General features: G+C 43.3%; 1 protein-coding gene across 5 annotated transcripts in view; it reads right to left on the bottom strand.

Annotated features, from left to right (window-relative positions):
* Window positions 1–52: 52 nt before the first annotated feature.
* Window positions 53–22,806, bottom strand: part of MAP3K15 (mitogen-activated protein kinase kinase kinase 15) — a 166,529-nt gene continuing 143,775 nt past the window's right edge. For 3 of the 5 annotated variants that reach the window (XM_065579738.1, XM_005281571.5, XM_065579750.1), the window contains 8 exons: window positions 22,082–22,256; window positions 18,971–19,156; window positions 16,637–16,742; window positions 11,295–11,508; window positions 2,205–2,317; window positions 1,823–1,920; window positions 1,664–1,740; window positions 53–696 (listed from right to left, as the gene is read on the bottom strand). In XM_065579738.1, the coding sequence (XP_065435810.1) occupies window positions 615–696; window positions 1,664–1,740; window positions 1,823–1,920; window positions 2,205–2,317; window positions 11,295–11,508; window positions 16,637–16,742; window positions 18,971–19,156; window positions 22,082–22,256 (1,051 nt within the window). In that variant the 3' untranslated portion in view covers window positions 53–614. The remainder of the gene's footprint in view (window positions 697–1,663; window positions 1,741–1,822; window positions 1,921–2,204; window positions 2,318–11,294; window positions 11,509–16,636; window positions 16,743–18,970; window positions 19,157–22,081; window positions 22,257–22,806) is intronic. The other 2 variants (XR_010596664.1, XM_065579742.1) reach the window with 2 other exon arrangements.

Below are 22,806 nucleotides of genomic sequence, written 5' to 3'. Positions count from 1 at the left end.
ATGATTTTGTTAAATTGGTTTTGCTGCTTAAGGAAATAAAACTCTAGTCAGAGAGAGCAAACATTTCAATATTTAATATAAAAAAATTATTCAGAAGTTCTAGGTGCCCTTGTAACCACATACATTTCCCCATCTTATATACATTTAGCTGATATTTATTAATCAGTGCACATGATAGCAGAACTGTACAATACATTCTAAAAAATCCAATGTATCTAAAATTAAAATGCATTTTAAATACAAGACTGTTCAACCAATAGACTGCTCTAGGTATATGGCATGTGCTTTATTAAAAACAGCAAACTGTTTTCTTCAGCTGCAGTTGTATTTACATTGACAGATGCATTACATAAATAATGCACTTAATTTTTACAAATAATTTGTAAGATTAGCGAGTGATTTTACAGAAGTTTCAACATCCGGTATTAATGGGCAAAAATCACAAACACCCTCTTAAAGAAAGCTGTACTTATGTCCACTGTGCATTACATTTTGAAGTTACATTGATAAATGGGCCATTTAGCTGTGCAAAATTGCAGGACCGATATACAACAATCTAATAATTTAAGGATTACTTGGAATGTATTTTCTGCCTGCTCAACTGTGAGAATGAATTAACTGTTGGTTTCTGAGGGCTTATTAGCCATTTTTCTGTGGTTTAATATTGCATTCCAAATTCTGCAGAGATGACCACCACTATAAAGATGAAATGAAAATAGGGAACAACATTGAATTAGAAACTATATTTAAAATTCCAAAACATTATGCCAATTGTAATTGCACTCTTGGAAAGTGTTAGAAATTTTTAAGTGCCCGTGTGTGATCTCTCCTAGGGAACAGAAAATTCCAAATAATGATAGTGGGGAGAGCTGGCCAAAGCAAGCTGGGGATGATAATTTTCATCTATCGCTAAATATATCTAAGACTGTAAATAGTTCGTGCATAATTACCAAATATTTACTCTTCCTCAGCTAGTACGGAATTCAATCAATGTCAACTTTCTGGACTGACAACCTAGACAAGCCACCCATAATGGCCCTCATGTCAAAGATTATGTAAAGAAAACTCCACTTAACATTAAGTCTGTGGCATCCTAACTGTTTTAAACTTGCCCCAGTGATCCTGCATGTAAGTGTCCCTTGTGCCATAGGCCTTAACACCTACATCAGGGCTCGACAGGGTAAGCACCCTGGCGGGCCAGGCTGGTTTGTTTACCTGCCGCATCTGATTGCGGCTCCCACTGGCTGCGGTTCGCCACTCCAGGCCAATGGGGGCTGCGGAAAGCAGCACGGGCCAAAGGATGTGCTGGCCACCGCTTCCAGCAGCCTCCATTGGCCTGGAGAGGTGAACTGCAGCCAGTGGGAGCCGCGATCGGCCGAACCTGCAGACACGGCAGGTACACAAACTGGCCCGGCCTGCCAGGGGGCGTACCCTGGCGAGCAGCATGCCACAGGTTGCCGACCCCTGACCTACATGTTTACTATAATAACAAGAACCCTTTGTGCAATGAGAGAGCTTATTTAATAGAAAATTAATCTTTATAAACTCATTTTTTGATAAGGACCACTACAGTGATCCTTGATATCTTTATGTTAAGACCCACAGAATGGCAAGCAGGTACTCTGGCAAACACATTTCTGGCAGTATTCAAATGTTGCCTTACCGTAGTCGAAGGTATCTCAAGTCATCCTTAGTGATATCATTAAGGACATTATTTAGTGTGTAATCCTCTTCAGCAAACTGAAAGACAGAGTTGTTCCTAAATTAAGTTATGTTATTTCATTGAAACCAAACAGATTGTTAATTTTTGTTTTTTTTTTACCCTCTCAATTGCATCTGAGTCAGCTCCTTGTTGTCTTAACCAGTCTAGGAGCTCCTGGTCTACATTCTGTACAGGAGCTCCTGGAGGCCTTTGAAATTCTGTAATAATTTAAATATGTAGGTTAACGGGTCAACAATCTGTAGAATTGTACAGCTGTATCGGTATTTTCTAGGGCAAAAATAGCCTCAACAACCTGATGCTTTCCTCACGTAGAGGGCAACCTATGTCTGTGGGCCACAGATTTCTTCTTAGACTAGGGCCAAAAATACAATCATGCAAAATTATTTAGCAAGTCCCATTTAATAAGCTGATTCAAGCAGAGTTTTTGGTAAGCATTTGGAACTGAGTGCCTAGCAATCTATAGAAATATAACCCCTCCTACCTGCAGGCTTGGACTGTAACTGAAGCAGGTGTAACTCTTGGGTTTTCTGCTCTAGAGTTTGCCGTAAGAGGGTTTGATACTCTCTCTCCTTCTGAACCAAGACTTCCAAAAGCCTATCAAACATGACCAAAGTCGGAGATAGTCAAATTGAGAATAAAATCTGTATTCCTATTTATTAAATGTCCCAAAGAATATCTTGAGTACTTTCAAGAAATACCAGTATTTACACAAGAGCTAATATGTACACATTTCTGAGTTAATTCTCCTACACAAACAGCCAAACAAAATCCAGTCTAATTCCTAACCCAGAGTTGAAATCCTTTCCTGTAAACATACAAATACAGTAACTAGTCAAATATTCTAGGAACTATTTTCCTTTTAACAACTAATTAAGTAATTTTGATTTGACATTTTCTGAAAACTAGGTTAAAAGTGGTGTTAAGAGAGATTTATCCTGTCTAACAAATCATGTTTCGTAAGCTCTTTGGTGCAGAGAGAGAGTGGAAAAGGATGTTTCAGGTTAAGTGTCAAATAATTTTTTCTCCAATATTACTAAAATTTATAGTTTAGAGAAACAAGAAAGGATAGGACAAATTTTAATGATGTGCCAAAGCAGCAATGGGTCTCCCACTATTTTAATCACGTGGGGCTTTTTGCCAGGCCTTAGGGGACACCAAAATTATATGCAAGCAAAATCACAATTATTGACTTTACTAATAAAATTAAAACTAAACAATCAAGCAATAACCGTTACTTCAGTTACAGTCTTTTAATATGTGGAGAATTAACAAAATTACACCTTTAAGAGTGGGCCTGCCTCTAAGTAGGGGAGTTCATCTCTTGCTAAATTAAGACCAAAGTATATTATTCCCCAAATTAGTATTGAGTCCAGCCTAAATGTAAAACAGCTTCTAGAAGGGTAAATGAACTTTAAGGGTGAATCCTGTTTGTGCATCTATAAACTGTTTTATGATGATATACCAAAGGTAAGTGATCAGAGGCTAAGTCTTATAAACCCAAAGAAAGTGTTTAAATCAGTTACTCAAAAGAAGCCATTCACGGAGCTGTCTTGAGACAGACAAAATAATCCAGAATCTTAAACCCAAAGTAAATCCCACTTTTTTGCTGTTTGCCAAGGTTAGTTTATGGCTCTGTAGGAATGCATAGTCTAAACAATCTTGTTTTTAACAAGAGAAGCTGTTAATACCCTAAGTTACAATTGCAGTGCAATATTCTGAAAGTCACTGCAGGAAAAATTTAAATTTTGTCAGCTCTTTTGGTAAATTGCATCTCGCTCATCGTGCTGAACTGGAAGGTTGCTGCATCTCAATAATGTTCTGTGGCTTCTTTCTTGGTTAGCTGTCCAACTGCTGCTGTTGCCTGCTTGCAGACGGGTCAAACAGGCTGAGTGCGGGGAGTGTGCTTCTGAGAGTTGCCTGCTGAGGTTGAGAGACATGAGCATAGTGCTACTGGCTGCTCAGCACAGTGCGATTTTATATTCTTTCCATAGTCTTACTGAAGGAGGAAAACATCCTTCTTTGACTGGATTAGCTGCTGTCCTCCTTTCATTGACTCAGTGCCTTCATGGATTGGCTATAGCAACATCTTCTGCTACTGTCTATGCATCAGGGTAGTAATTTTTCTTCCATTCATTGACTATATTGACTTTAAAGATGCTCTGAGAACTTTCCAACATATCCATTCCAACTTTCTTGCATATCCCTTGAATTCCTTTGGGGGTTTCTACTTCAACTGGGTCCAAATATCCTTTTGTCATATGTAAAGGTCTTACCGCTCTCAATAGTTTTTTTTTAAACTTCAGCGTCCTGAAAATTAAATAGCCATTCAAGAAGGCACTGGAGAAGTGACTCTTGGTAAGGAATTTGCCCAAGCAGTGCCAGATGACTAGTTCCACACATTAATATAAATAATTCTCTACTAAACTGGCTTTTTACTTTAGTAACCAGTTCTAGCATCAAATGATCTTGCTATAAAATCTCTATTCACACAACATTTGCAAATAGATAAGGTGATTAATCATCACTAAGTACACTGCTCTACAGCCAAAATGCTTCTGAAATAAATGTAGTCAAACTTTACTAATTCTGGGTCACTGAGAACGAAAATGATACTTAAAATTGTTGATTGGCTCTAGTTTCAAGATATGCTATTTGGTCAGTATATCCGACCCTTGATTTGGGAATGACGGAGGATAAGTGAGTTATAAAGGGAAGGGATCTCCATTTAAACCAGAAATGACTAAAATACATCTTTGACTGGATCTATGAATAAATCTATGACTGGGTTTGGACAGTACTTGCTTTTTAGGCAAAACAATGAATGATGCAATCTGAAGCTGGTATTGCGTCATACATGATATGAATTGCATCATGTTATTCCTAGAAGTCATGGATGATGCAATCATAACGAAGCTTACATCACTCTGCTGAACAAATTGCCCTATATCGGCTCTAGAAATCATACGGTGTCGTCTCTCTTATTTGTCAGTGTTTGATTTTGCAAAGGGACACATTTCTGTTTAGCCAAAGTGAGCAGAGATGCCTCATACTTCTGTGAACAGTGCAGATAACTTCTGCTATGTTTGTGGTGAAGTGACTTTTGCATCACAAAAGCGCAGTATAGCCACTATAGTTAAGAAAGCCTATCGCCTTTATTTTGGCTGCAACATTGGAGATCAAGACAAGAGGTGGGCCCCACACATATGCTGCAACACTTGTGCAACAAATCTTCGCTAGTGGTTGAACAGGAAAGGGAAATCTATGCCTTTTGCAGTGCCAATGATTTGGAGAGAGCCAACAGATCATACCAGCAATTGTTACTTCTGCATGGTGCCTCCAGTTGGGAAAGGTGTGTCAAAGAAGAAAAAGTGGACTGTGCATTATCCAAACATTCCATCAGCTATACGCCCAGTCCCCCACGGAGAAGGACTGCCGGTTCCTGATGCACCAGAATCATTCTCACTTGAGTCAGACGAGGAAGAGGATGAAATTTCTGGTCCTGAACTATCAATGTCACAGGACCCACATTTTCTCCCATCCTCCTCCTCTGAACCACACCTCATAACACAAGGTGAACTGAATGACCTTGTCAGGGATTTAGAACTACCCAAGAGTAAGGCAGAGCTGTTGGGCTCCAGACTACAGCAGTGGAATCTCCTGGCAGGTGATGTTATGGTTTCCATGTTCCGTGACCGTCAAAAGGATCTTGTCCCATTCTTCTTCATGGAAGGTGATCTTGTAGCCTGCAACAACATCGATGGTGTGATGGCAGCCCTCAACATCGTTCACGATCCAGATGAGTGGAGACTGTTCATTGATTCATCGAAGACGAGTCTTAAAGCTGTTTTACTGCATAATGGCAATGTTTTGCCATCAAGTCCAGTTGATCATGCAGTCCATATGAAGGAAACCTATGACAACATGAAACAACTTTTGAGGTGCATAAACTATGACCAACATCAGTGGCAGCTTTGTGGCGATTTTGAAGGTTGTTGCTCTCTTGCTTGGTCTGCAATCTGGATACACAAAGTACTGCAGTTTTCTCTGTGAATGGGATAGTCGTGCAAGAGATTCCCACTACATCAAGAAAGATTGGCCACTCCGACAGTCATTGGAGCCTGGGAGGAAAAGTGTTCAGCATCCACCACTTGTTGAATCAAGGAAGATTTTGTTACCACCCTTACACATCAAGCTGGGTCTGATGAAGAACTTTGTCAAGGCCATTGACAAAACACAAGCAGCTTTCAAGTACCTCCGTGGAAAATTTCCAAGGTTAAGTGAAGCTAAGATAAAGGAAGGTGTCTTTGTTGGTCCTCAGATTTGTGAACTTCTTCGAGATGATGCATTTGACCATGCACTGCGTGGCAAGGAAAAGACGGCATGGAAAGCCTTCCAGTTAGTGGCAATAAATTTTCTCGGAAACAACAAGGCAGACAACTACAGGTTGTTGGTGGAAAACCTCCTCAAGGCATACAAAAGCCTTGGTTGCAACATGTCACTAAAGATACATTTTTTGCACTCTCATCTAGATTTTTTTCCACCGAACTGCGAAGCAGTGAGCGACGAGCATGGCGAGCGATTTCACCAGGACATTGCAACAATGGAGAAATGCTATCAGGGCAAATGGAGCCCATCAATGCTTGCAGACTATTGCTGGACAGTGACAAGAGATGCTCCATTTAATGAATACAAGAGACAAGCCAAGAAGGGTCGAGTAGACACTGAATAGGACTGAACTATGTACATAATAGTTTTTTGCCTTTTTTGTTTCATAATCAATTTTATGTATATAACCCTTTTGCTGATTTTTAAAGTGTTACATAAACAGGACAGGTGAAATATTATCATGTAAAGCAACCACAAACACATGAAAAGACCTAGGTTTACAATTTATGATTAAAACTCTACAATCTACACAATATACATAGACATAAAATGTAAAAACTTAAATATCTTAGAAACAGTAGCCAATCAGTTGTTTTAATTGTCATATTTTAATTCAGCACATCAAAATACATAATAAATAGCACATTTTATCTCTGAAGCAGCCAACTTCTCAAAAATTATAGACCAGTGGTATTTGTTGGGGTTTTAAAATGAAGGTGTTTGCTTTGGTGAGAAGGCCCATATGTATGGCTCCTGATAACAGTGCATCCCTAAATATTCCTACAACGTCTTTTGCTTTAGACAAAACTCAGACTTGTATCACATACCAGAGAGCTGCACTTAGGTCTTTGAACAAACAGTTTTGCTGGTCTGCTGGCCCTTTTGACCAAAATGGTCCTTAGATTTAAGATTGACAATTTGCAGTACAGTTTCAACTTGCAATTTAAAAACCTCTTACTAAATATTGTATACAAAGAACAAATCAAACTACTGTGTTATATACACATTTCAAAACATAGCATAAAAGTTAAAGGAAAACAAATTATAAAAGCTGTATTTCAGAGCCTGTGTAAATACACGTGGAGGTTTTGACAGGGGGCGGGGGTTATTTTATTATTATTTTTTTACACCCTGTGAGTCTGTGTGCTGTTGACAAATCAGATTTTCTGGGGCCTTCACCTTGACTGACTTTTAAGAAAGCAAGTTTGTAATCACCCAACATCGTAAGTGTAACTTATTGAGTGACTGTCCACATGCATTCCACTTCTAATGTCCGTGCACCTCATAGCTGAGAGACTGGAATAGTTTTGAATAGCAGTGCCCGCTGTCGCTGAGCCTGTGCCCTGCATGCCCTCTGGCACTCATAAAGGGCAGGGTAGCTGTAACTGCACTCCAGTTCCCTCTGCCTGCCAAGGGCTGCGACACAGAACACGGGTAGGGTTTGAATCTCTGTACACTATGTCAGCGGTTCTCAACTGGGGGTCCGGGAGCCCTTTCAAGGGGGCTGCAGGGCCCCGCGGCTGAAGCCCCGATCCCTGGCACCCCCGGGACTGAAGCTAGGCGATGCGGGGGTGAAACCCTGAGCCCATGGGCTGAGTTGGGGACAGGGAGGGCATTACCCCCCCCCCCCAAAAAAAACTGCAAGGCAAAAGCACGGCAGGCCAGGGGGCAGCTCCATACCTCCCCTCCTCCCCCCCCTCCCCCCGGCCATGCCGGAGGCGGGCAGCTGCTTCTCGAGCTGGTCTCATGGAGCAGTCAGCAGCAACAGTAGTGTTCCCTCTTCTCCTGCTGGTGCCTCAGCTTGAAGCTGCTCCTCAGCTCCCAGCCCCCTTTGCTCCCACAGAAGCAGCCAGGAAGAGCTGCGCCCCATCCCCAGCTCCATGGCTGGCAAAGCCCTCTAAGAACAGGGACCGCAGGGGAGTCCTCCCAGCACACAGCCCCTACACCCTGAGCTACCCCTCTGCCCACACGCAGCTCCCTAGCCACCCCTCTCCCTGCACCCCGAGCTACCGCCCTGCCTGCATACAGCCCCTAGCTGCCCCCCACCCTGCACTCATAGCCACCCCGTCTGCACACAGCCCAAGCTACCCCCTCCCTGCACCCAAAGCTGTTTTCAAACATTTTGAGCTAAGCCACCCACTTTTGAGTTATAATTTTTGGTTGCATCCCCCAACACAGACAGCCTGGGTGGCCTGTTGAGGTGAGTCAGGGGGTGGAGGTGGCACTCCTTCTCTGGACCCCACCATGCGGAGGTGGCTTGCGTCCTGCTGGCTCCGCCTCCCTCCCCTATAAGAAGTCAAACTATACCTATGCCCAAGGCCCCTGCCCCCCCCACTCCCGGGCCCTGACATTTTTATAGCATATCGGGGAGGGGAGGAGACCGTCAGAGAGAAAAGGGTTGAGAACCCCTACACTATGTCATTTATCTTCTAGCTAGTTATAGTTAGTTTAGTCTCATTATTTCCCTGCTCCCAAAGAAGAAAATGGGATGGCACCTCAACCTGGACCTCTGACAACTCAAGTTCATCCATTGGTTCACGTTCAGGATGGTAACCCTAGTGTGCATAATGCCCATGCTGGATCCTCAAGACGGGCTCTTGGCTTGCAAGTCTACCCGGCTCACAGAAAAGACATCAGGTTTCTTAGGGGAAAGTCTTCTTACCACTACAGGCTCATTACCTTTGGCCTCATCACTGAATGCCTGGCTACACATCTGAGAAGGCAAGGAATTAAAGTCTACCCCGGATTGGCTGATTCGAGGTCAGTCATCTCCACACGTGAATGAATACTTTTGGTTCTCTTTGCCACAACGTGCCTCAGATTCAACAGACCAAAGTCTACCTTCATCCCTGTCCCCAGCATAGAATTCATGGGAGCTGTACTGGACTCCTTACTGGCAAAGCTCTCTCACCATTCACAGCCTCGTCAAACAGCGTCCATCTTAGCTGACAACATCAGCCCAAAACCTGTTTGAAACGCGTCTCGTGCCATGTGAGACAGGTTGCCAGAGTTTCCCTGCACTGCATGCAAAGATGATTGAGATAATCCCCTGGCAGGGTGGTAGCTCGGGATGGGGGAGGGGAGACTAGGGGCTGTGTGCAGGCAGGAGGTAGCTTAGGGTGCAGGGAGAGGGGTAGGGGCTGTGTGCTGGGGGGGACTCCCCTGCAGTCCCTGTTCCCGGCGGATGGCTGTAACTGCACTCCAGTTCCTTCTGCCTGCCAGGGGCTGAGATACAGAACACGTGTAATGTTTACGTCTCTATATAGTGTGTCATGTTAAAGGTCATGACAGTGTATAGAGGTCACAATTCCCCAAGGGGTCCTCTCATATGATTGGTTGAAAGACCCTCTACATGTCTCCAGCACAACACTAGTGACAGACTTGTCCATAGTAGAATGGGGACTGTATCCAGGCCATCAGACCCAATGCCTCTGCTCCCCCAGGAGTCCAATATTCACTTAAACATCCCGGAATTGAGAGCCATTTGGCTAGTGTTCATAGCTTTCCTCCTGATGCTTCAAGGTGTGTCAGTATTATCTGGACAGAACAGTCATTTAAGAACTCTCCTAGATTGTTCCTATCATTTGCTCACAGAACGAGGTGGGGTTAACCTATCTCCACCTAAAAACTGTCAAAATGGGTCTCTGACTGCATTAAGGCATGCTATTTGGTGGTACATTGAGGCCCAGTAGGGTACATTTGGACCCATTCCACCAGAGCTTGGGCAGCTTCTGCAACTTCCCTGAAAGGCATCCTAATCATAGAAACCTGCAGAGTAGCTACCTGGAATTCAGTTCACACTGTCACCCCACACTATTTGCTGGTGGACAGCTCCAGCTCTGACACTCATTTCAGCAGAGCTGTCCCGCAGTCATTATTCCAGTAAACTCAGAGTACCTGCCTCAAGCAGTAACTCATGTCCTGGAGAGGCACCGGAAGTGATATCCATGTGGGCAATCACTCGAAGAAGAAAGGTTACTTATCCTACAAAAACTGATTCCTCAGAATGTGTTGTCCACATGCATTGCATGGTCCGCCCTCTTTCCCAGCTACTGTACAATCCTTGCCCCCACTGGATTCAGCATTAGCAAAGGAACTGGGAAGCAGTTGCTGGCAGCTGTCCCATCCTTTACACACTCAGTTATGAAGCACCAGAGGACACATGCACGGCCTCATTGGACGTTGCTCCTCAAAGAGTCCAATCTCAAGCTACACCTGAAGTGGAACACACATGGACAACACATCTTAAAGAACCACAGCGCTTTACTGTACAAACCCATAGTTATTATGGGGTAAAAAAACGTTCTTTCATTAATAAGAATTTTTACATCAATATTGAGTTTTCTCCGCCGTGAAGGACTGTCTTCCCTTTATGTTTGCACAGCACCTAGCCTACAGGGCCCCAATCCTGACTGATTATTTTTATCGTAATGGTGCCCAGAGATCCTAAAGTTTTAGTAATACAACAAATCAGCGCATTCCTTATTTTACTGTGTAGTCTCATATTAAGCCTGTGTTAACAGAGCTGCAGCTTGTACAGTATCATCTATTGACAAGGACTCCAGATTTTTCATTACTGGGGCGAAGGGGCTGATGTGAGTCCTACTGTATAGGAATATATAAAACCTTCTGAGTGGTCTAATGCAGATTGTGTCCCCACCACTGGGCGTTACATCCTGAGTTCTTAGACCAGTAATTGTGTGTGATTATCTGGAATTTTCTGACGTGAAATTTAGACACCTGGTGAATGAGAACTTCTCATTTTAGTTGCCACTACTCCACAACAGTGGTGAGAAAACAGAAGTTCAGCTCACACTGGGAATCCTGTGCTTATATTTAATATCCAGTGTTTGGCATCCTTACTTGAGAACTCTTATTTACAAATAAAAAGTGTGTCAATGCTTAGTGGGAATCCAACATTTTTTCGGTGTACGTTCTGTGAATTGAAAGATCCTGAGCTGTGTTGTAAGATTTGGTGAAAGTTACACAAGTGTCTATATATATTGCTGAGTACCTTTCTGAGACCCCCTGGTGAACACCTACAAATTCTACTTTGACTAGAGGATCCTGTGGTTGGATGAACATATACCTATGAATAAACATTCTTTTTTGAGTGTGTTGTTTATTCTTGAAGGTTTTTTGAAGACCACATGAAAAAAAAGCATAGTTCTACAAGAGAAGTTACCTGTTTGTCTCTTGTTTAAGTTTGGATAGCTGCAGATTAAGATGTTGCTGCTGTGATTCATGTGACACCACAGAACTGAGTGTGCTCACTCCAGATGTGACAACGGGATCCTCATTTCCATTTTGTTCCATTGGGTGGCAAACATCTTCTACTTCATCGGCATCTTTTTCCACTCCTTCAGTCTCTGAAGCTGGCTCAAAGTGAGCTTGAAGCTCTGCACAAATCAATGAAGAAGTCAATTTAGTACCACATACTCTTGCTTTTTGGGGGGTAGTGAATGTGGGAAAACCACAGGAAAGCAACACTTCTTCTGGACATCTTATGGGTGGCATATTTCCTCTTTAACTGAAAAAAACTGAGTAAAGTAGTGATGAGATTTTATCCTGATGCTTTCCACATGGTATGTACTTTCCTATGGTGTTTAATAAGGGAGATACCAATAGCTAGGAGTGAAATGTAACCTTGGCAAATATTAACACATGATAGCATTAGTCTCTTACATTAATTGAACCACAGACTTTGTGGCACCATTTCCAAACAGGCTTAAACGACAGCAGTGGCAGTATTAGTGCATTCATCTGAGGATAGGTCCCTGTTTGTATGGCGTTCACAATCTTACTTGTCTATAAAATGACGGGTGTACTGGTGATGTAGCAGAAGTAATAAATAGCGTAGACAGGCGGTAGAGACTCAGGATTCTGTTTATATAATGGGGGAACAGAGTTGCTTTTAGAGGAAGAAGAATTCCAGAAAAGTCTGGTTACTTACTTTGTGCACTAACTGGCATTCTTCGAGATGTTTTGTTCCTATCTGTATTCCTTCTGAACTGCACATGTGCTCCATATGCCTGAGACTGGAAGATTTTCACTAGCAGTGTCCATTGGCTCATGCCTGCACCCTTCTCCTTCTGCTCCAAACCAAGGGTACAGGGGGTGATGTGGACTGACTGCCTCTCCAGTTCCGTCTCCACAGCAAATAACCTTAGGATAAGGATCTGAAGCAGAGGTGGGCAGTGGAATACACACAGGGACACATCTCAAAGAACTCCAGTTGATGTACAAGGTAAGCAACCAGACTGTCTTCTTTGAATGATGGTCCCTATGTGTATTCTGTTCGAGGCGACTCACAAGCCATACTCCTTGAAAAGGAGGGTTTGAGGAACCCTGCTGTATCACAAACTGAAGGATACATCTGTAGAACCTTGTACCAGGGCAAAATGTCTCAAAGGTATGCACAGAGCCCCACGCTGCTGCTCTGCAGATCTCTAGAAGAGGGCCATCTCTACATGAAGTTGCAGCCTTCAAAGTTCAGATCTTAGTAAGGTGGCATTGTCTATCAATGAGGCTATATTAGGACTAGCCAAGATGGTCTGGCATATTCCAGCCATCTGTACTCCCACTCTGAAAAAAACAAAGGAGAAATATTTTATACCATCTAAAGCGGCAGAATACTTATTCTTGCATCCCACTCTGAACTTCTAGTGGTGCAGGCTGTCACTGAACGGAACAAGCAATATCAACCCAGCTCTACACCCAAAATAAGGAGGCCAAATGTCTAGACTTCTTTGGGAGAAAGAACTTCCCTTCCACAAGTTTACAGTTCTGCATAGCAAACTGTCAGGCTTTAATGGCAAAGTATGCGTTTATAAATTATAATCTGTTCTCTAAATTTCTCAACAGGCTGCCTCAAGAACACAGACTTCAATTCCATACAATCATCAAAGAAGGTAAATGCTAGCCAGGTCTGCCCTCCAAGCTTTGGTAGATGCAGCAGATACAGCCTCCCACTCAATGGCACCATCTGTAGTCATGAGATGGGCTCTGTGACTCCAATCCTCCAGATTTCCCCAAGAAGCCCAATCAACCCTGGAACACTGGGCCCTGGTCAGGCGTGCTCTCTCACGCAGGACGCATCCCAAAATCATTTAGGAAGTCTCTGTGAGGAGATCGCCAAATGTATGAGGGGGGAGGCAAAGGAGATAAATAGTTTAGAAGATTTCCTGAAAGACATTGTCCACTGTAGGTAAAAGGTCAAGGCTCAACGGACACTGTCCTCTCTGGTGGCATGGGGCTCTGGATAGAAGACAGGTAAGTGGATGACCTGAGTCAGATGGAATTATGAGATTACTTTTGGATTGAATTTAGAATGTAACCTCAGGGAAACTATATAAAGTGGGTCAACCGCAAGGGCCCTCAGGTCACCTACTCTTCTGGCTGAGGTGGGCAACTAGATAGGCAACCTTCACAGATAGAGGAGTGAAGGGACATGAGGCTAAAGGTTCGAAGGGAGAATTTGTTAATGCTGACTGGACTAGATTGAGGTCCCATGTCAGTACTGGGGAAAAGGATCTGACAAGTCCCTTCAGAAACCTGACTATAGTCGGGTGGGTGAAGACTGAATATTTGTCCATTGGAGGGTGAAAGGCACTAATGGGTGCCAAGTGCACTAGAGAACTTTGATGTTTTCAAAGACAGGAGGTCAGTCATAATTGTAGGGAGTCTTGGAATTGATGCCTTAAGGAGAATTTCTTCCATTTTGCTGCTTAGCATTTTCTGTTATTGCTGAGGATGGACTGTACAATCTCCAAGCATGCTCTAAGTTCATCATTCATCCAAATATCAGCGAAGGGAATGTCGCTCGAGTCCTTAAGGGTATATAATGGTTAGTCCGTCTTCTCAATGAATAGGTTATTTCCCTTGAAGGGCAGCTCTTCCAGGGTTGATTGGGCTTCTTGGGGAAATCTGGAGGATTGGAGTCACAAAGCCCATCTCATGACTACAGATGGTGCCATTGAATGGGAGGCTGTATCTGCTGCATCTACCAAAGCTTGGAGGGCAGACCTGGCTAGCATTTACCTTCTTTGATGATTGTATGGAATTGAAGTCTGTGTTCTTGAGGCAGCCTGTTGAGAAATTTAGAGAACAGATTATAATTTATAAACGCATACTTTGCCATTAAAGCCTGACAGTTTGCTATGCAGAACTGTAAACCTGTGGAAGGGAAGTTCTTTCTCCCAAAGAAGTCTAGACATTTGGCCTCCTTATTTTGGGTGTAGAGCTGGGTTGATATTGCTTGTTCTGTTCAGTGACAGCCTGCACCACTAGAAGTTCAGAGTGGGATGCAAGAATAAGTATTCTGCCGCTTTAGATGGTATAAAATATTTCTCCTTTGTTTTTTTCAGAGTGGGAGTACAGATGGCTGGAATATGCCAGACCATCTTGGCTAGTCCTAATATAGCCTCATTGACAGACAATGCCACCTTACTAAGATCTGAACTTTGAAGGATATCCAAGTAATTTATGAGGGATGCTTCTTCCAGGGGGATATGAAGCATGTCTGCAGTTCTCTTTAGGAGATCTTGAAATTGTCTATAGTCATCAGGTGGTGAGGCTGGTGTGACTGTCTCATCTAGTGAGAACAATGATATCCCCACAATGGCTAGTGGCTCTGCCTTGTTGAGTTGTTTCTCTTCCTCAGAGCATTCCTGAGTGGATTGGGGTTCTTCACAATGCAGGGGTACATGCCTCAACTTGCATTCTTGTCTGTCTGTATTCAGGATGTCTCATATAGGGATCCCCGGGACCCCAATAAAGCCATTGAGAGAGTTCATAGGGATAATGGGGTGGTCTCCAGGGAAAAGGGTATTACTGGTCCCAAGCCAGGTCCTGTGGGAGTGAGAAGGCGCCCATGAGATTTTACAGCCTCTGTTGGAGCTGACTTCCTGTCTTGATAAGACTGGTAAGCTCTCCCCACTAATCCCAGGCTTGCTGGAGGAGCACAAGACCTCTGTGTCCATGGGCAGGGCTGTTAGTACCAGTGATGGTCTTACTATGCTTCCACTGGTAGATGGTACCAATGAGTGACGAAACAATGGTGTGAGGACAGAATCAGTGATTTTGGGTCTGCAGACTGTAAGATCCTCCAGGATAGCATATCTGACCACTGATGCTGGTGGCCTTCTGTCTCTTGGTGGCACTGGCAGTGCCAGTTTTGAGCAGACAATGGTTCTCAGTACCAATGAATCCTTCTCTATGCAAGTCAGCATTTGTGTAGGAGTTGTCCACTCACTCCTTTCTCTCGTTGGTACACAGGACGGTCCTGCTCTTTCAGTGGTTGATGGTTTCGGGGCACTTTTGCCTCTCGAGGCCATGGAACTGGTACTGTGCTCCTTAGGACCTCCTGACACACCCGTATTGGGGTGCAGAGTGTCACCCAACATAGAATGCGTTGGGGAAAATGTCCTCTCCTTAGAGGGGGATTTCTCACATACATCTTGTGAGAGTGTTTACTCTTACCTTTCTCATGTCTGTCCTGTTTGCTAGAGTCCTTAATTCTGTTCCCAGTGTGGACACAACCACACTCTAAGACTGCTTCTCGGTGCCTCTGACCAGTGTATGTGAGGTCTGATGGGCCACAGTTGGACTGTGGCCTCCTTGAGCGATCCATCGGCAATGTTTGAAGTCAGAACTCTCAGGATTGGTGGGTCGAGTGAGGGAAGGACTGACAAATATTACACTTGGAGGGGATGTGAGCTTCCCTGAGGCTATACAGACAAGTGTTGTGGTTGTTGCTGACCAGGAAGGCCCGGGGGAAAACCATGGAGATCTTGAAACCTGGCATCTTGGACATGCTTGGAATCCCCTACATGGCTGTGGGGAGTGCAGCAGTAGCCCCAAACAATGGCTCCTAAAACTAACTAGCTCTAGAGGAAACTTATATAAGGACAAACCATTTACAACTTTTTACACATAAACAAAGAACACTAGCTAAAGCTGTGGACAATGGAGGACCCCTGTCTCAGACCACAGGTGATAGAATGGAACTAGAGAGACAGTTGGTCTGCACCATCCCTTATGGTGCAGACCAACCGTTGGTTGGAGCACCAAGAGAAGAAGGCCACAGGCACGGACCAAAGGACACCAATAATGAAAAGTCTTCCAGTCTCGGGTATGGAGTGCAGGTGCACCTCAAATGGAATACACACAGAGACCATCCAATGAAGCACTTCCCCTTCAGTTTAAGGGTAAGTTATGGCCTAATTCCAAAAGCCTTTAGAATTAGGTTTCCTCAGTTATAAAACTACCAACTATAAAGGAGTAAATCCATTTTACTCTGTGCAACCTAGTTCACTGGTTATTTGAAAAAACTGTTGTCCCTATCCACAGCACCGTCTCCCCCCCCCCCACCCCAGCTGAAGAGAAATCATTCAAGACCCTATTTCCCCCCTACTAACAAACTTCAGAAATGAGATGGATCCATCAGCTGGAAAGAACGTGAAACCATTTATGATGCATTTTGGAAGTGTTTCATTTAGAAACTAGTACTGATGTGCTTTGATTTACCTGGAATAAGAATAGTGACTGCTGCTTGGACTGCACGGCGAATTATGTTATCCATTGCAAACATCCAATGAGGCCTAATTAAATGATTCCTTAATACGCTGTTCACCTACAAGTACAGAAATAAGCAAAAGCATCAGCAAAGGACCTAGACACCACAGACAAAACTTTGTTTTGTAAAGATTCAGATAAAGCTCTGTAAATTAATGGGAATCTGTATAGTACAAGTCAGCACAACCCTTTCCTCTTAGACTAAAATTATTAGATGCTGAGTTCAGACTTCACCAGCTCATGAACAACAACTTCCAAATCTCCCATATGCTAATAAAATGCAGTGCTCTAAGCAGCCACTAAGATATCTCAGCATTGTAGCCATACTAAATAAAATTAAAATTATGCAAGACTAAGGATACACTATATATATAACATAAGTTTCTAGAACTCTCTTCAATTTAGCTTAGAATAACTAAACTGATAAATGCAATGGAGGGGTTCACAGATGAAGGGATACTGACAAAACCTTATTTAGCCTTGACAGAAGAGGATTAACAGGAGATGTGATAAGACAAGAACTAGGGCACAAAGGGAATATACTCAGTGCATAAAAAGAATTTGAGTAGTATTTTTTACAGAGAAATTGGTGAATAGGCTTCCATTTGAGATAGTGGAGCCAAGCAGTCATGTATTTAAATAAAATAAAATAAAAAGATAATTAAATGGAATGTATAAGTCAAAGGATCCTCTGTCTGGTGCTTAGGAGTAGTCAACCACCCTCACAGACTCATAGACTTGAAGGTCAGAAGGGACCATTATGATCTTCTAGTCTGACCTCCTGCACAACGCAGGCCACAGAATCTCACCCACCCACTCCTGTAACAAACCCCTAACCTATGTCTGAGCTACCGAAGTCCTCAACTTCTGGTTTAAAGACTTCAAGGTGCAGAGAATCCTCCAGCAAGTGACCCATGCCCCATGCTGCAGAGGAACCTTATTGGAGGTCCCAAGGAAGTTGTTCACTGATAACAGCACAATGCTGGTGTTGTCACTACATGTGCAGCGCCAGCTCCCACTGAAGCCAGTAGAAATTCTGTGCATGGAGATGCTGAAGGATCTGGCCCTGAGCTGTTCCCCTCCCCCCACCCCCCGACTAGCAAAAATATAAACCTTTTGATATTTTGTAAAAAACACACACACAAAAACAGGACAGCGAGGGGCAGTGGGATGTATGGGAGTGGCCTCTGGGGCAGGAGAGATAGTAGGGAAAGTGATGCTCTTAGGATTTGACATCTTGGATCAAGCCCTTACAAAAGCCACTGTCACAGTTGCCAAATTCATTCCTGAACTACATGGCCTGATATGATTATCATGGGACAAGACAACAAAAGAGATGGGACTCTAGGGAGATACTGGAGTTCAGCAGAGCTCCATTTATCTGACCTCCCATTATCCAGCTCTCTGAGTTAACCGAATAACCAACGCACACAAGTCCTGAAGCAGCTGATCTCTCCTGTGGCCACCAGATGGCGCTGCAGCCTCGAACTTTCCCGTTCTCTGGATTATCCGAATTTCTGATTATCCAATCCAGTCCCAATTAGATGGGATAAACAGGGTTCTGCTGTATAAGTGAGGATGGGGCAGCAAACAGAGAGCTGGGATGAGTAGGGCCCTAGTGGGGGTCACTAGTGATGTATCAGAGGCCTGCTGGGATGAGGCTTGTGTGCAAGGATCCTGGGATCACCCACATGGTGCCAAGACATAGTGTTGGGGGAGCCCTTCAAGCACCAATGGCCTTGGCTCACTCATGCACCAGGCAGTAGTGCTTCGGGAGTCCATGTGTTTCTGCACTGAGACTTCCATGCACCTAGAGCTCTGCATAGTGCTCAGTATGCCAGATAGCAATGACTGCTGCATCAAGAGAGACCATTTAGCATTGATGGCTCAGCACAGAAGCACTGCGCTCCCCCATCCCCCTAGCTTGTCAATACAGCTGTGTTCCCCACTACCCAGGTCTTCTCCAAACAGACCTTTTCCCCTGACCATCAATAGCATCGAGCACACATCTCTTCTCACCTCCCACTCGCCACATCCCAGTCACCTCTCTCACTTACCCAACATATCCCACCAGTTCCTGACACATCATGCAGAAGGGCCAAGAGGAGCTATGGGAGTGAATGGCTGTGCGGAAGGGAATGAGCAGGGATGGGGAGCAGGGAAAGCAGAGGGAAGTAGCAGTGGTTCAGCCAGGAAGGCCCTGGGAATAGGAAGAGGTGTACAGGGATTTGGTTTATCAGAGTGGAATGCCACTCCCTTCTGCTTCTAGACAAATGGAGGACTTACTGCATCCTGAAATCCAAACAGCACCAGGTGAATCTGATTGATGGAAGTGCTGTCAAAGTCCAAATCCACTTTCAGCTTGGATATAGTGGATGCCATCACTCTGTGTTCGGGAGAGTGTATGAAGTCCCTTAAAATCCCAATTATCTGCTTGATGTGGGTGACTGAAAGTTGCAGTTCTTCAGAATTCTGGAGAAAAGGTATTCAGTGCACGATGTCAAGACTCACACAAGGAAACAATAAATCCCCTGTACCTAAGAACCTAATGGTTTAGCAGTGCTAACGTTACAGGGTTACAGTTTATATTTGCTGCTGCTGTTTCTCACACAACCACACAAAAGTGACGGAAATGTAATCACCCATCTGCAAGTCCTACTAAACTTGTATTGTATTCTCTGCCCTTGTCACACCTTAAGAATTATATTTACTGTAACTTAATATTTACTTTGTGAAAACAAAACCAAGGGTTGTAATGACTGTCCTTGAAATGAAGAGAGTGGATACATAACTGTTTAGTCAGTGCCCTTTATATTTGCTTCTCTGTATGTAAATAGAGAGGATGACAAACACATGAAAGTCCAGTCACAATATGGGTTCTCTCTGTTTATCACGTTAGCAGATGTGTAACTAGTGTAGAATTTACAGTTAGTGACTTTTTGTGACAAATTAAAGACCTAGTACGTTTGTTAAACACAGAAAGAATTTGTCGTAACTCATAGCATGAAAATCACTGTGTCAGAAGCAGTCACTGGCACTGATTATTTTAAACCCTAAGATATATTTTTGCTTTGTTTCCATTCCAATAGGCTTCTCATGTAGTTCTACCAATTCACTGCAACTGCAGCTTTCTGCTATACATGCAGTCAATATTGTACTGCATGATTAAGTTGGCCGTTAAGGCAGGATACAGATAATGAGCTAAATTCAGCCACAGTGCAATACAGTTCCACCTCCTTACATTAGGGCTGAACTTGGCTCAATATGTCTGACCAAGTCACTGGTCTCACGTCAACCATGTTTAGTACTGTAGAGGGGGCCTTTTTAGAAAGGATGCAGTGCACTGGCATGACACCACTCAGCATTTTACCTGGACTTACTCTGTGCTTCTCTAATAGAATTTAGATTGTTTTGTATCAGAGAAAATGTAGATGAATAAGAAGAGCTGCATTGACCAGTGAAATGAAGATGGTAGTTTTCAAAGATGCCATACACTTTCAGGATCCAATAGAAAGGAGAACTTTAAACCAATTAATTCACCATCATTTCTGGGCGGGAGAGGTTTATACAAGACAAAAACGCACAAGAGACTAACAAACAAACATTTTCATACCCTGTTTCCCCGAAAATAAGACAGTGTCTTATATTAATTTTTGCTCCCAAAGATGCGCTAGGTCTTATTTTCAGGGGATGTCTTATTTTTCAGAAATGAAAAATGCCTTATTATCGGTGGATGCCTTATTATCGGGGAGGTCTTATTATCGGGGGGATGCCTTATATTACAACGAGAGGCAAAACTGTAAGTAGGCCTTATTTTCGGAGGATGTCTTATTTTCGGGGAAACAGGGTATCTATCTGATTATGACAATTTTACTTCTGTTCTCTTGCTTGCAGATTAATTGCACTGATACAGAATACAATGAGTATGTAAAGAACCTACCTGCTGATTATGTTAGCAGCTCTTCAACATATTCGGAGCGTTTTCAGCAAAAATTTAACTTGAAAACCACCAAAAAAAGCCACAAAAATGTCTACTTTTTTTTAAATCAGAATTGGTTTGGTTTCTTATCCAGCTCTAATTAATTTACACTTATGCAATCACACAAGCTCTCATATTACTGGAGATTTTCCCCACTAAAAGGAAATTCCTGCCCCTCTCTCTGTAGGTGTGGAAGTCCTCAAACACAACCGTACTGTTGCAGTTCTCTTGGAACCCTCCTGGACTCAGCACACTTAGGGCTGGCTCCCGGCTTTTTGCTCTGCAAGCCAGGAATGTGGGGAGGGGGAGGTGAAGGTGGAACTACCTGTACATCCATTGTTCTTCATTGAGCAGGGGCACAACACAGTGACTTCCCATTCACAATGGGTATGTCTACACTACAATTAAAAACCTGTGGCTGGCTCATGCCAGCTGACTCAAGTTCGGGCTAAGGGGCTGTTTAATTGCGGTGTAGATGTTTGGTCTCAGGCTGCAGCCCGAGCTCTGGGATCCCCCTTAGACCAAGCCCCTTTCCCCAAGGCAGCTGGCACAGGCCAGCTGCGGGTTTGTATTTGCAGTGCAGACATACTGATTGTGGCCCAAGGAACGGACTCTTTTCCTCCAACACCTGCAGAGATCACCAGCTCACACAGCCTGGCTACTCAGGAAGATTTTGTCCCTAAGAGAAAGGCATTTTTACCTTTGGTTGTTCAAGTACTTCCCTACACACTTGGTTAGCTGGGGTTTATATGCTGATGATTCGGAACGTGGTGCTCTTCCCTTTGGTTGAACACTGAACCAACACCCTAGTACAATGTATACTGTCCTTTGCGCTTCTCATACAAGTAATATCATAACCCCCAGTTTCCTGGCCAGTTTCCAGTTTGGATAATTACATTCTGTCTGCCTAAATTCCTCTTGTGTTTAAATGGATAAAGTAATTGTCATGAAAATCACTTCTGACACCATGTCATGTACTCCTTGTATATAATAGGTTTCAGACTGCTACTAGCAGGTCAGGGTCCTGTATCAGATATGGACTGGCTACAGAGTTTCCATCACAGAGAGAGTACAAGAAAGGTGCAGTCTTGAAGATCCTTAAATGCACTGTGCCGTATAGCTGTTACACACTCAAGTAAGGTATGGGACACATGCTGTAATACAGTTTAGCATTCCATTACAGAAACCTCTTCCAGTAGGAAGACAATAAAGAAACAGAAAGTTAAAAAATCAGATGCGACTACCAGCCAGTGACCATTGAAAAGTGGTACAGTATAAACCTGGCATGTGGAAGAGTGAGTTGCTGTGAATGGTAAAATCTACAAGTGCCCTCTCTCATCTGTTAGAAAAAGAGAAATGCTACATACTGGATTTTTAATTTTCCTTTTTAAACACGAAAAGAAGCATTAAAATATTACCTGTGCGAGACACTCCTGTAAGTTTGAAGCAACTTTATTTTGTTCCTCTTTAAGAATTTTATACAGAATTGCCCGGCGTTCACTGTCCTTCCTTAGCAGAAAGAGACCAGAATCTCTATCCTCCAGGGAAGAAGAAGCACTCCGATCCTCTAAGGCAGAATTCTCATCAGGAACACTAGATCAGAGACAAGCGAAGATGTAAAAGACATAACTAAGCATTAGAAATAACAAATCACGGATGGGAGTGGGTAGGGATATTTACATAGATAAATAATAATTAGTACTAATCTCATCTTATTTCACTGTCACTGCAATTTTCATTTCAAAATCATTGTTAAAGACGGTTCAGATCCTCAGCTGGTATAATTAATCTAGCTCCCCTGAAGTCAATGGAACTACACCAGTTTACTTCAGCTTAGTCTGGCCCTGTTTGCTGCACCAAGTCAATCAATAACAAGAAGTGAAAATAAAGCAGAATGAGCATAACGATGAATTTCATTCTGAGCATACATTGCAACAAATGTATCTGAAGGAGACATGTTTCATGTTCTCCTCTGATCAGGAAACTATTCTCTTCCCAGGCTTCTTAATGTGTATTTAAATAGAGGGAACACTTGCAATTACTGTTCAAGGGCCTGAACCAAATCCTGCTGAAATCACCTGAAAGACTGCCACTGACTCCCATGGACTATGGAGCCCCCATATGTCCCAGGCTTTAACTGCTG

The sequence above is a fragment of the Chrysemys picta genome, chromosome 1, assembly GCF_011386835.1.
Source record: "Chrysemys picta bellii isolate R12L10 chromosome 1, ASM1138683v2, whole genome shotgun sequence".
NCBI classification, from domain to species: domain Eukaryota; kingdom Metazoa; phylum Chordata; order Testudines; family Emydidae; genus Chrysemys; species Chrysemys picta.
Note: the sequence above shows the minus strand (reverse complement) of the source record. Positions and strands in the feature narration are given on the sequence as shown.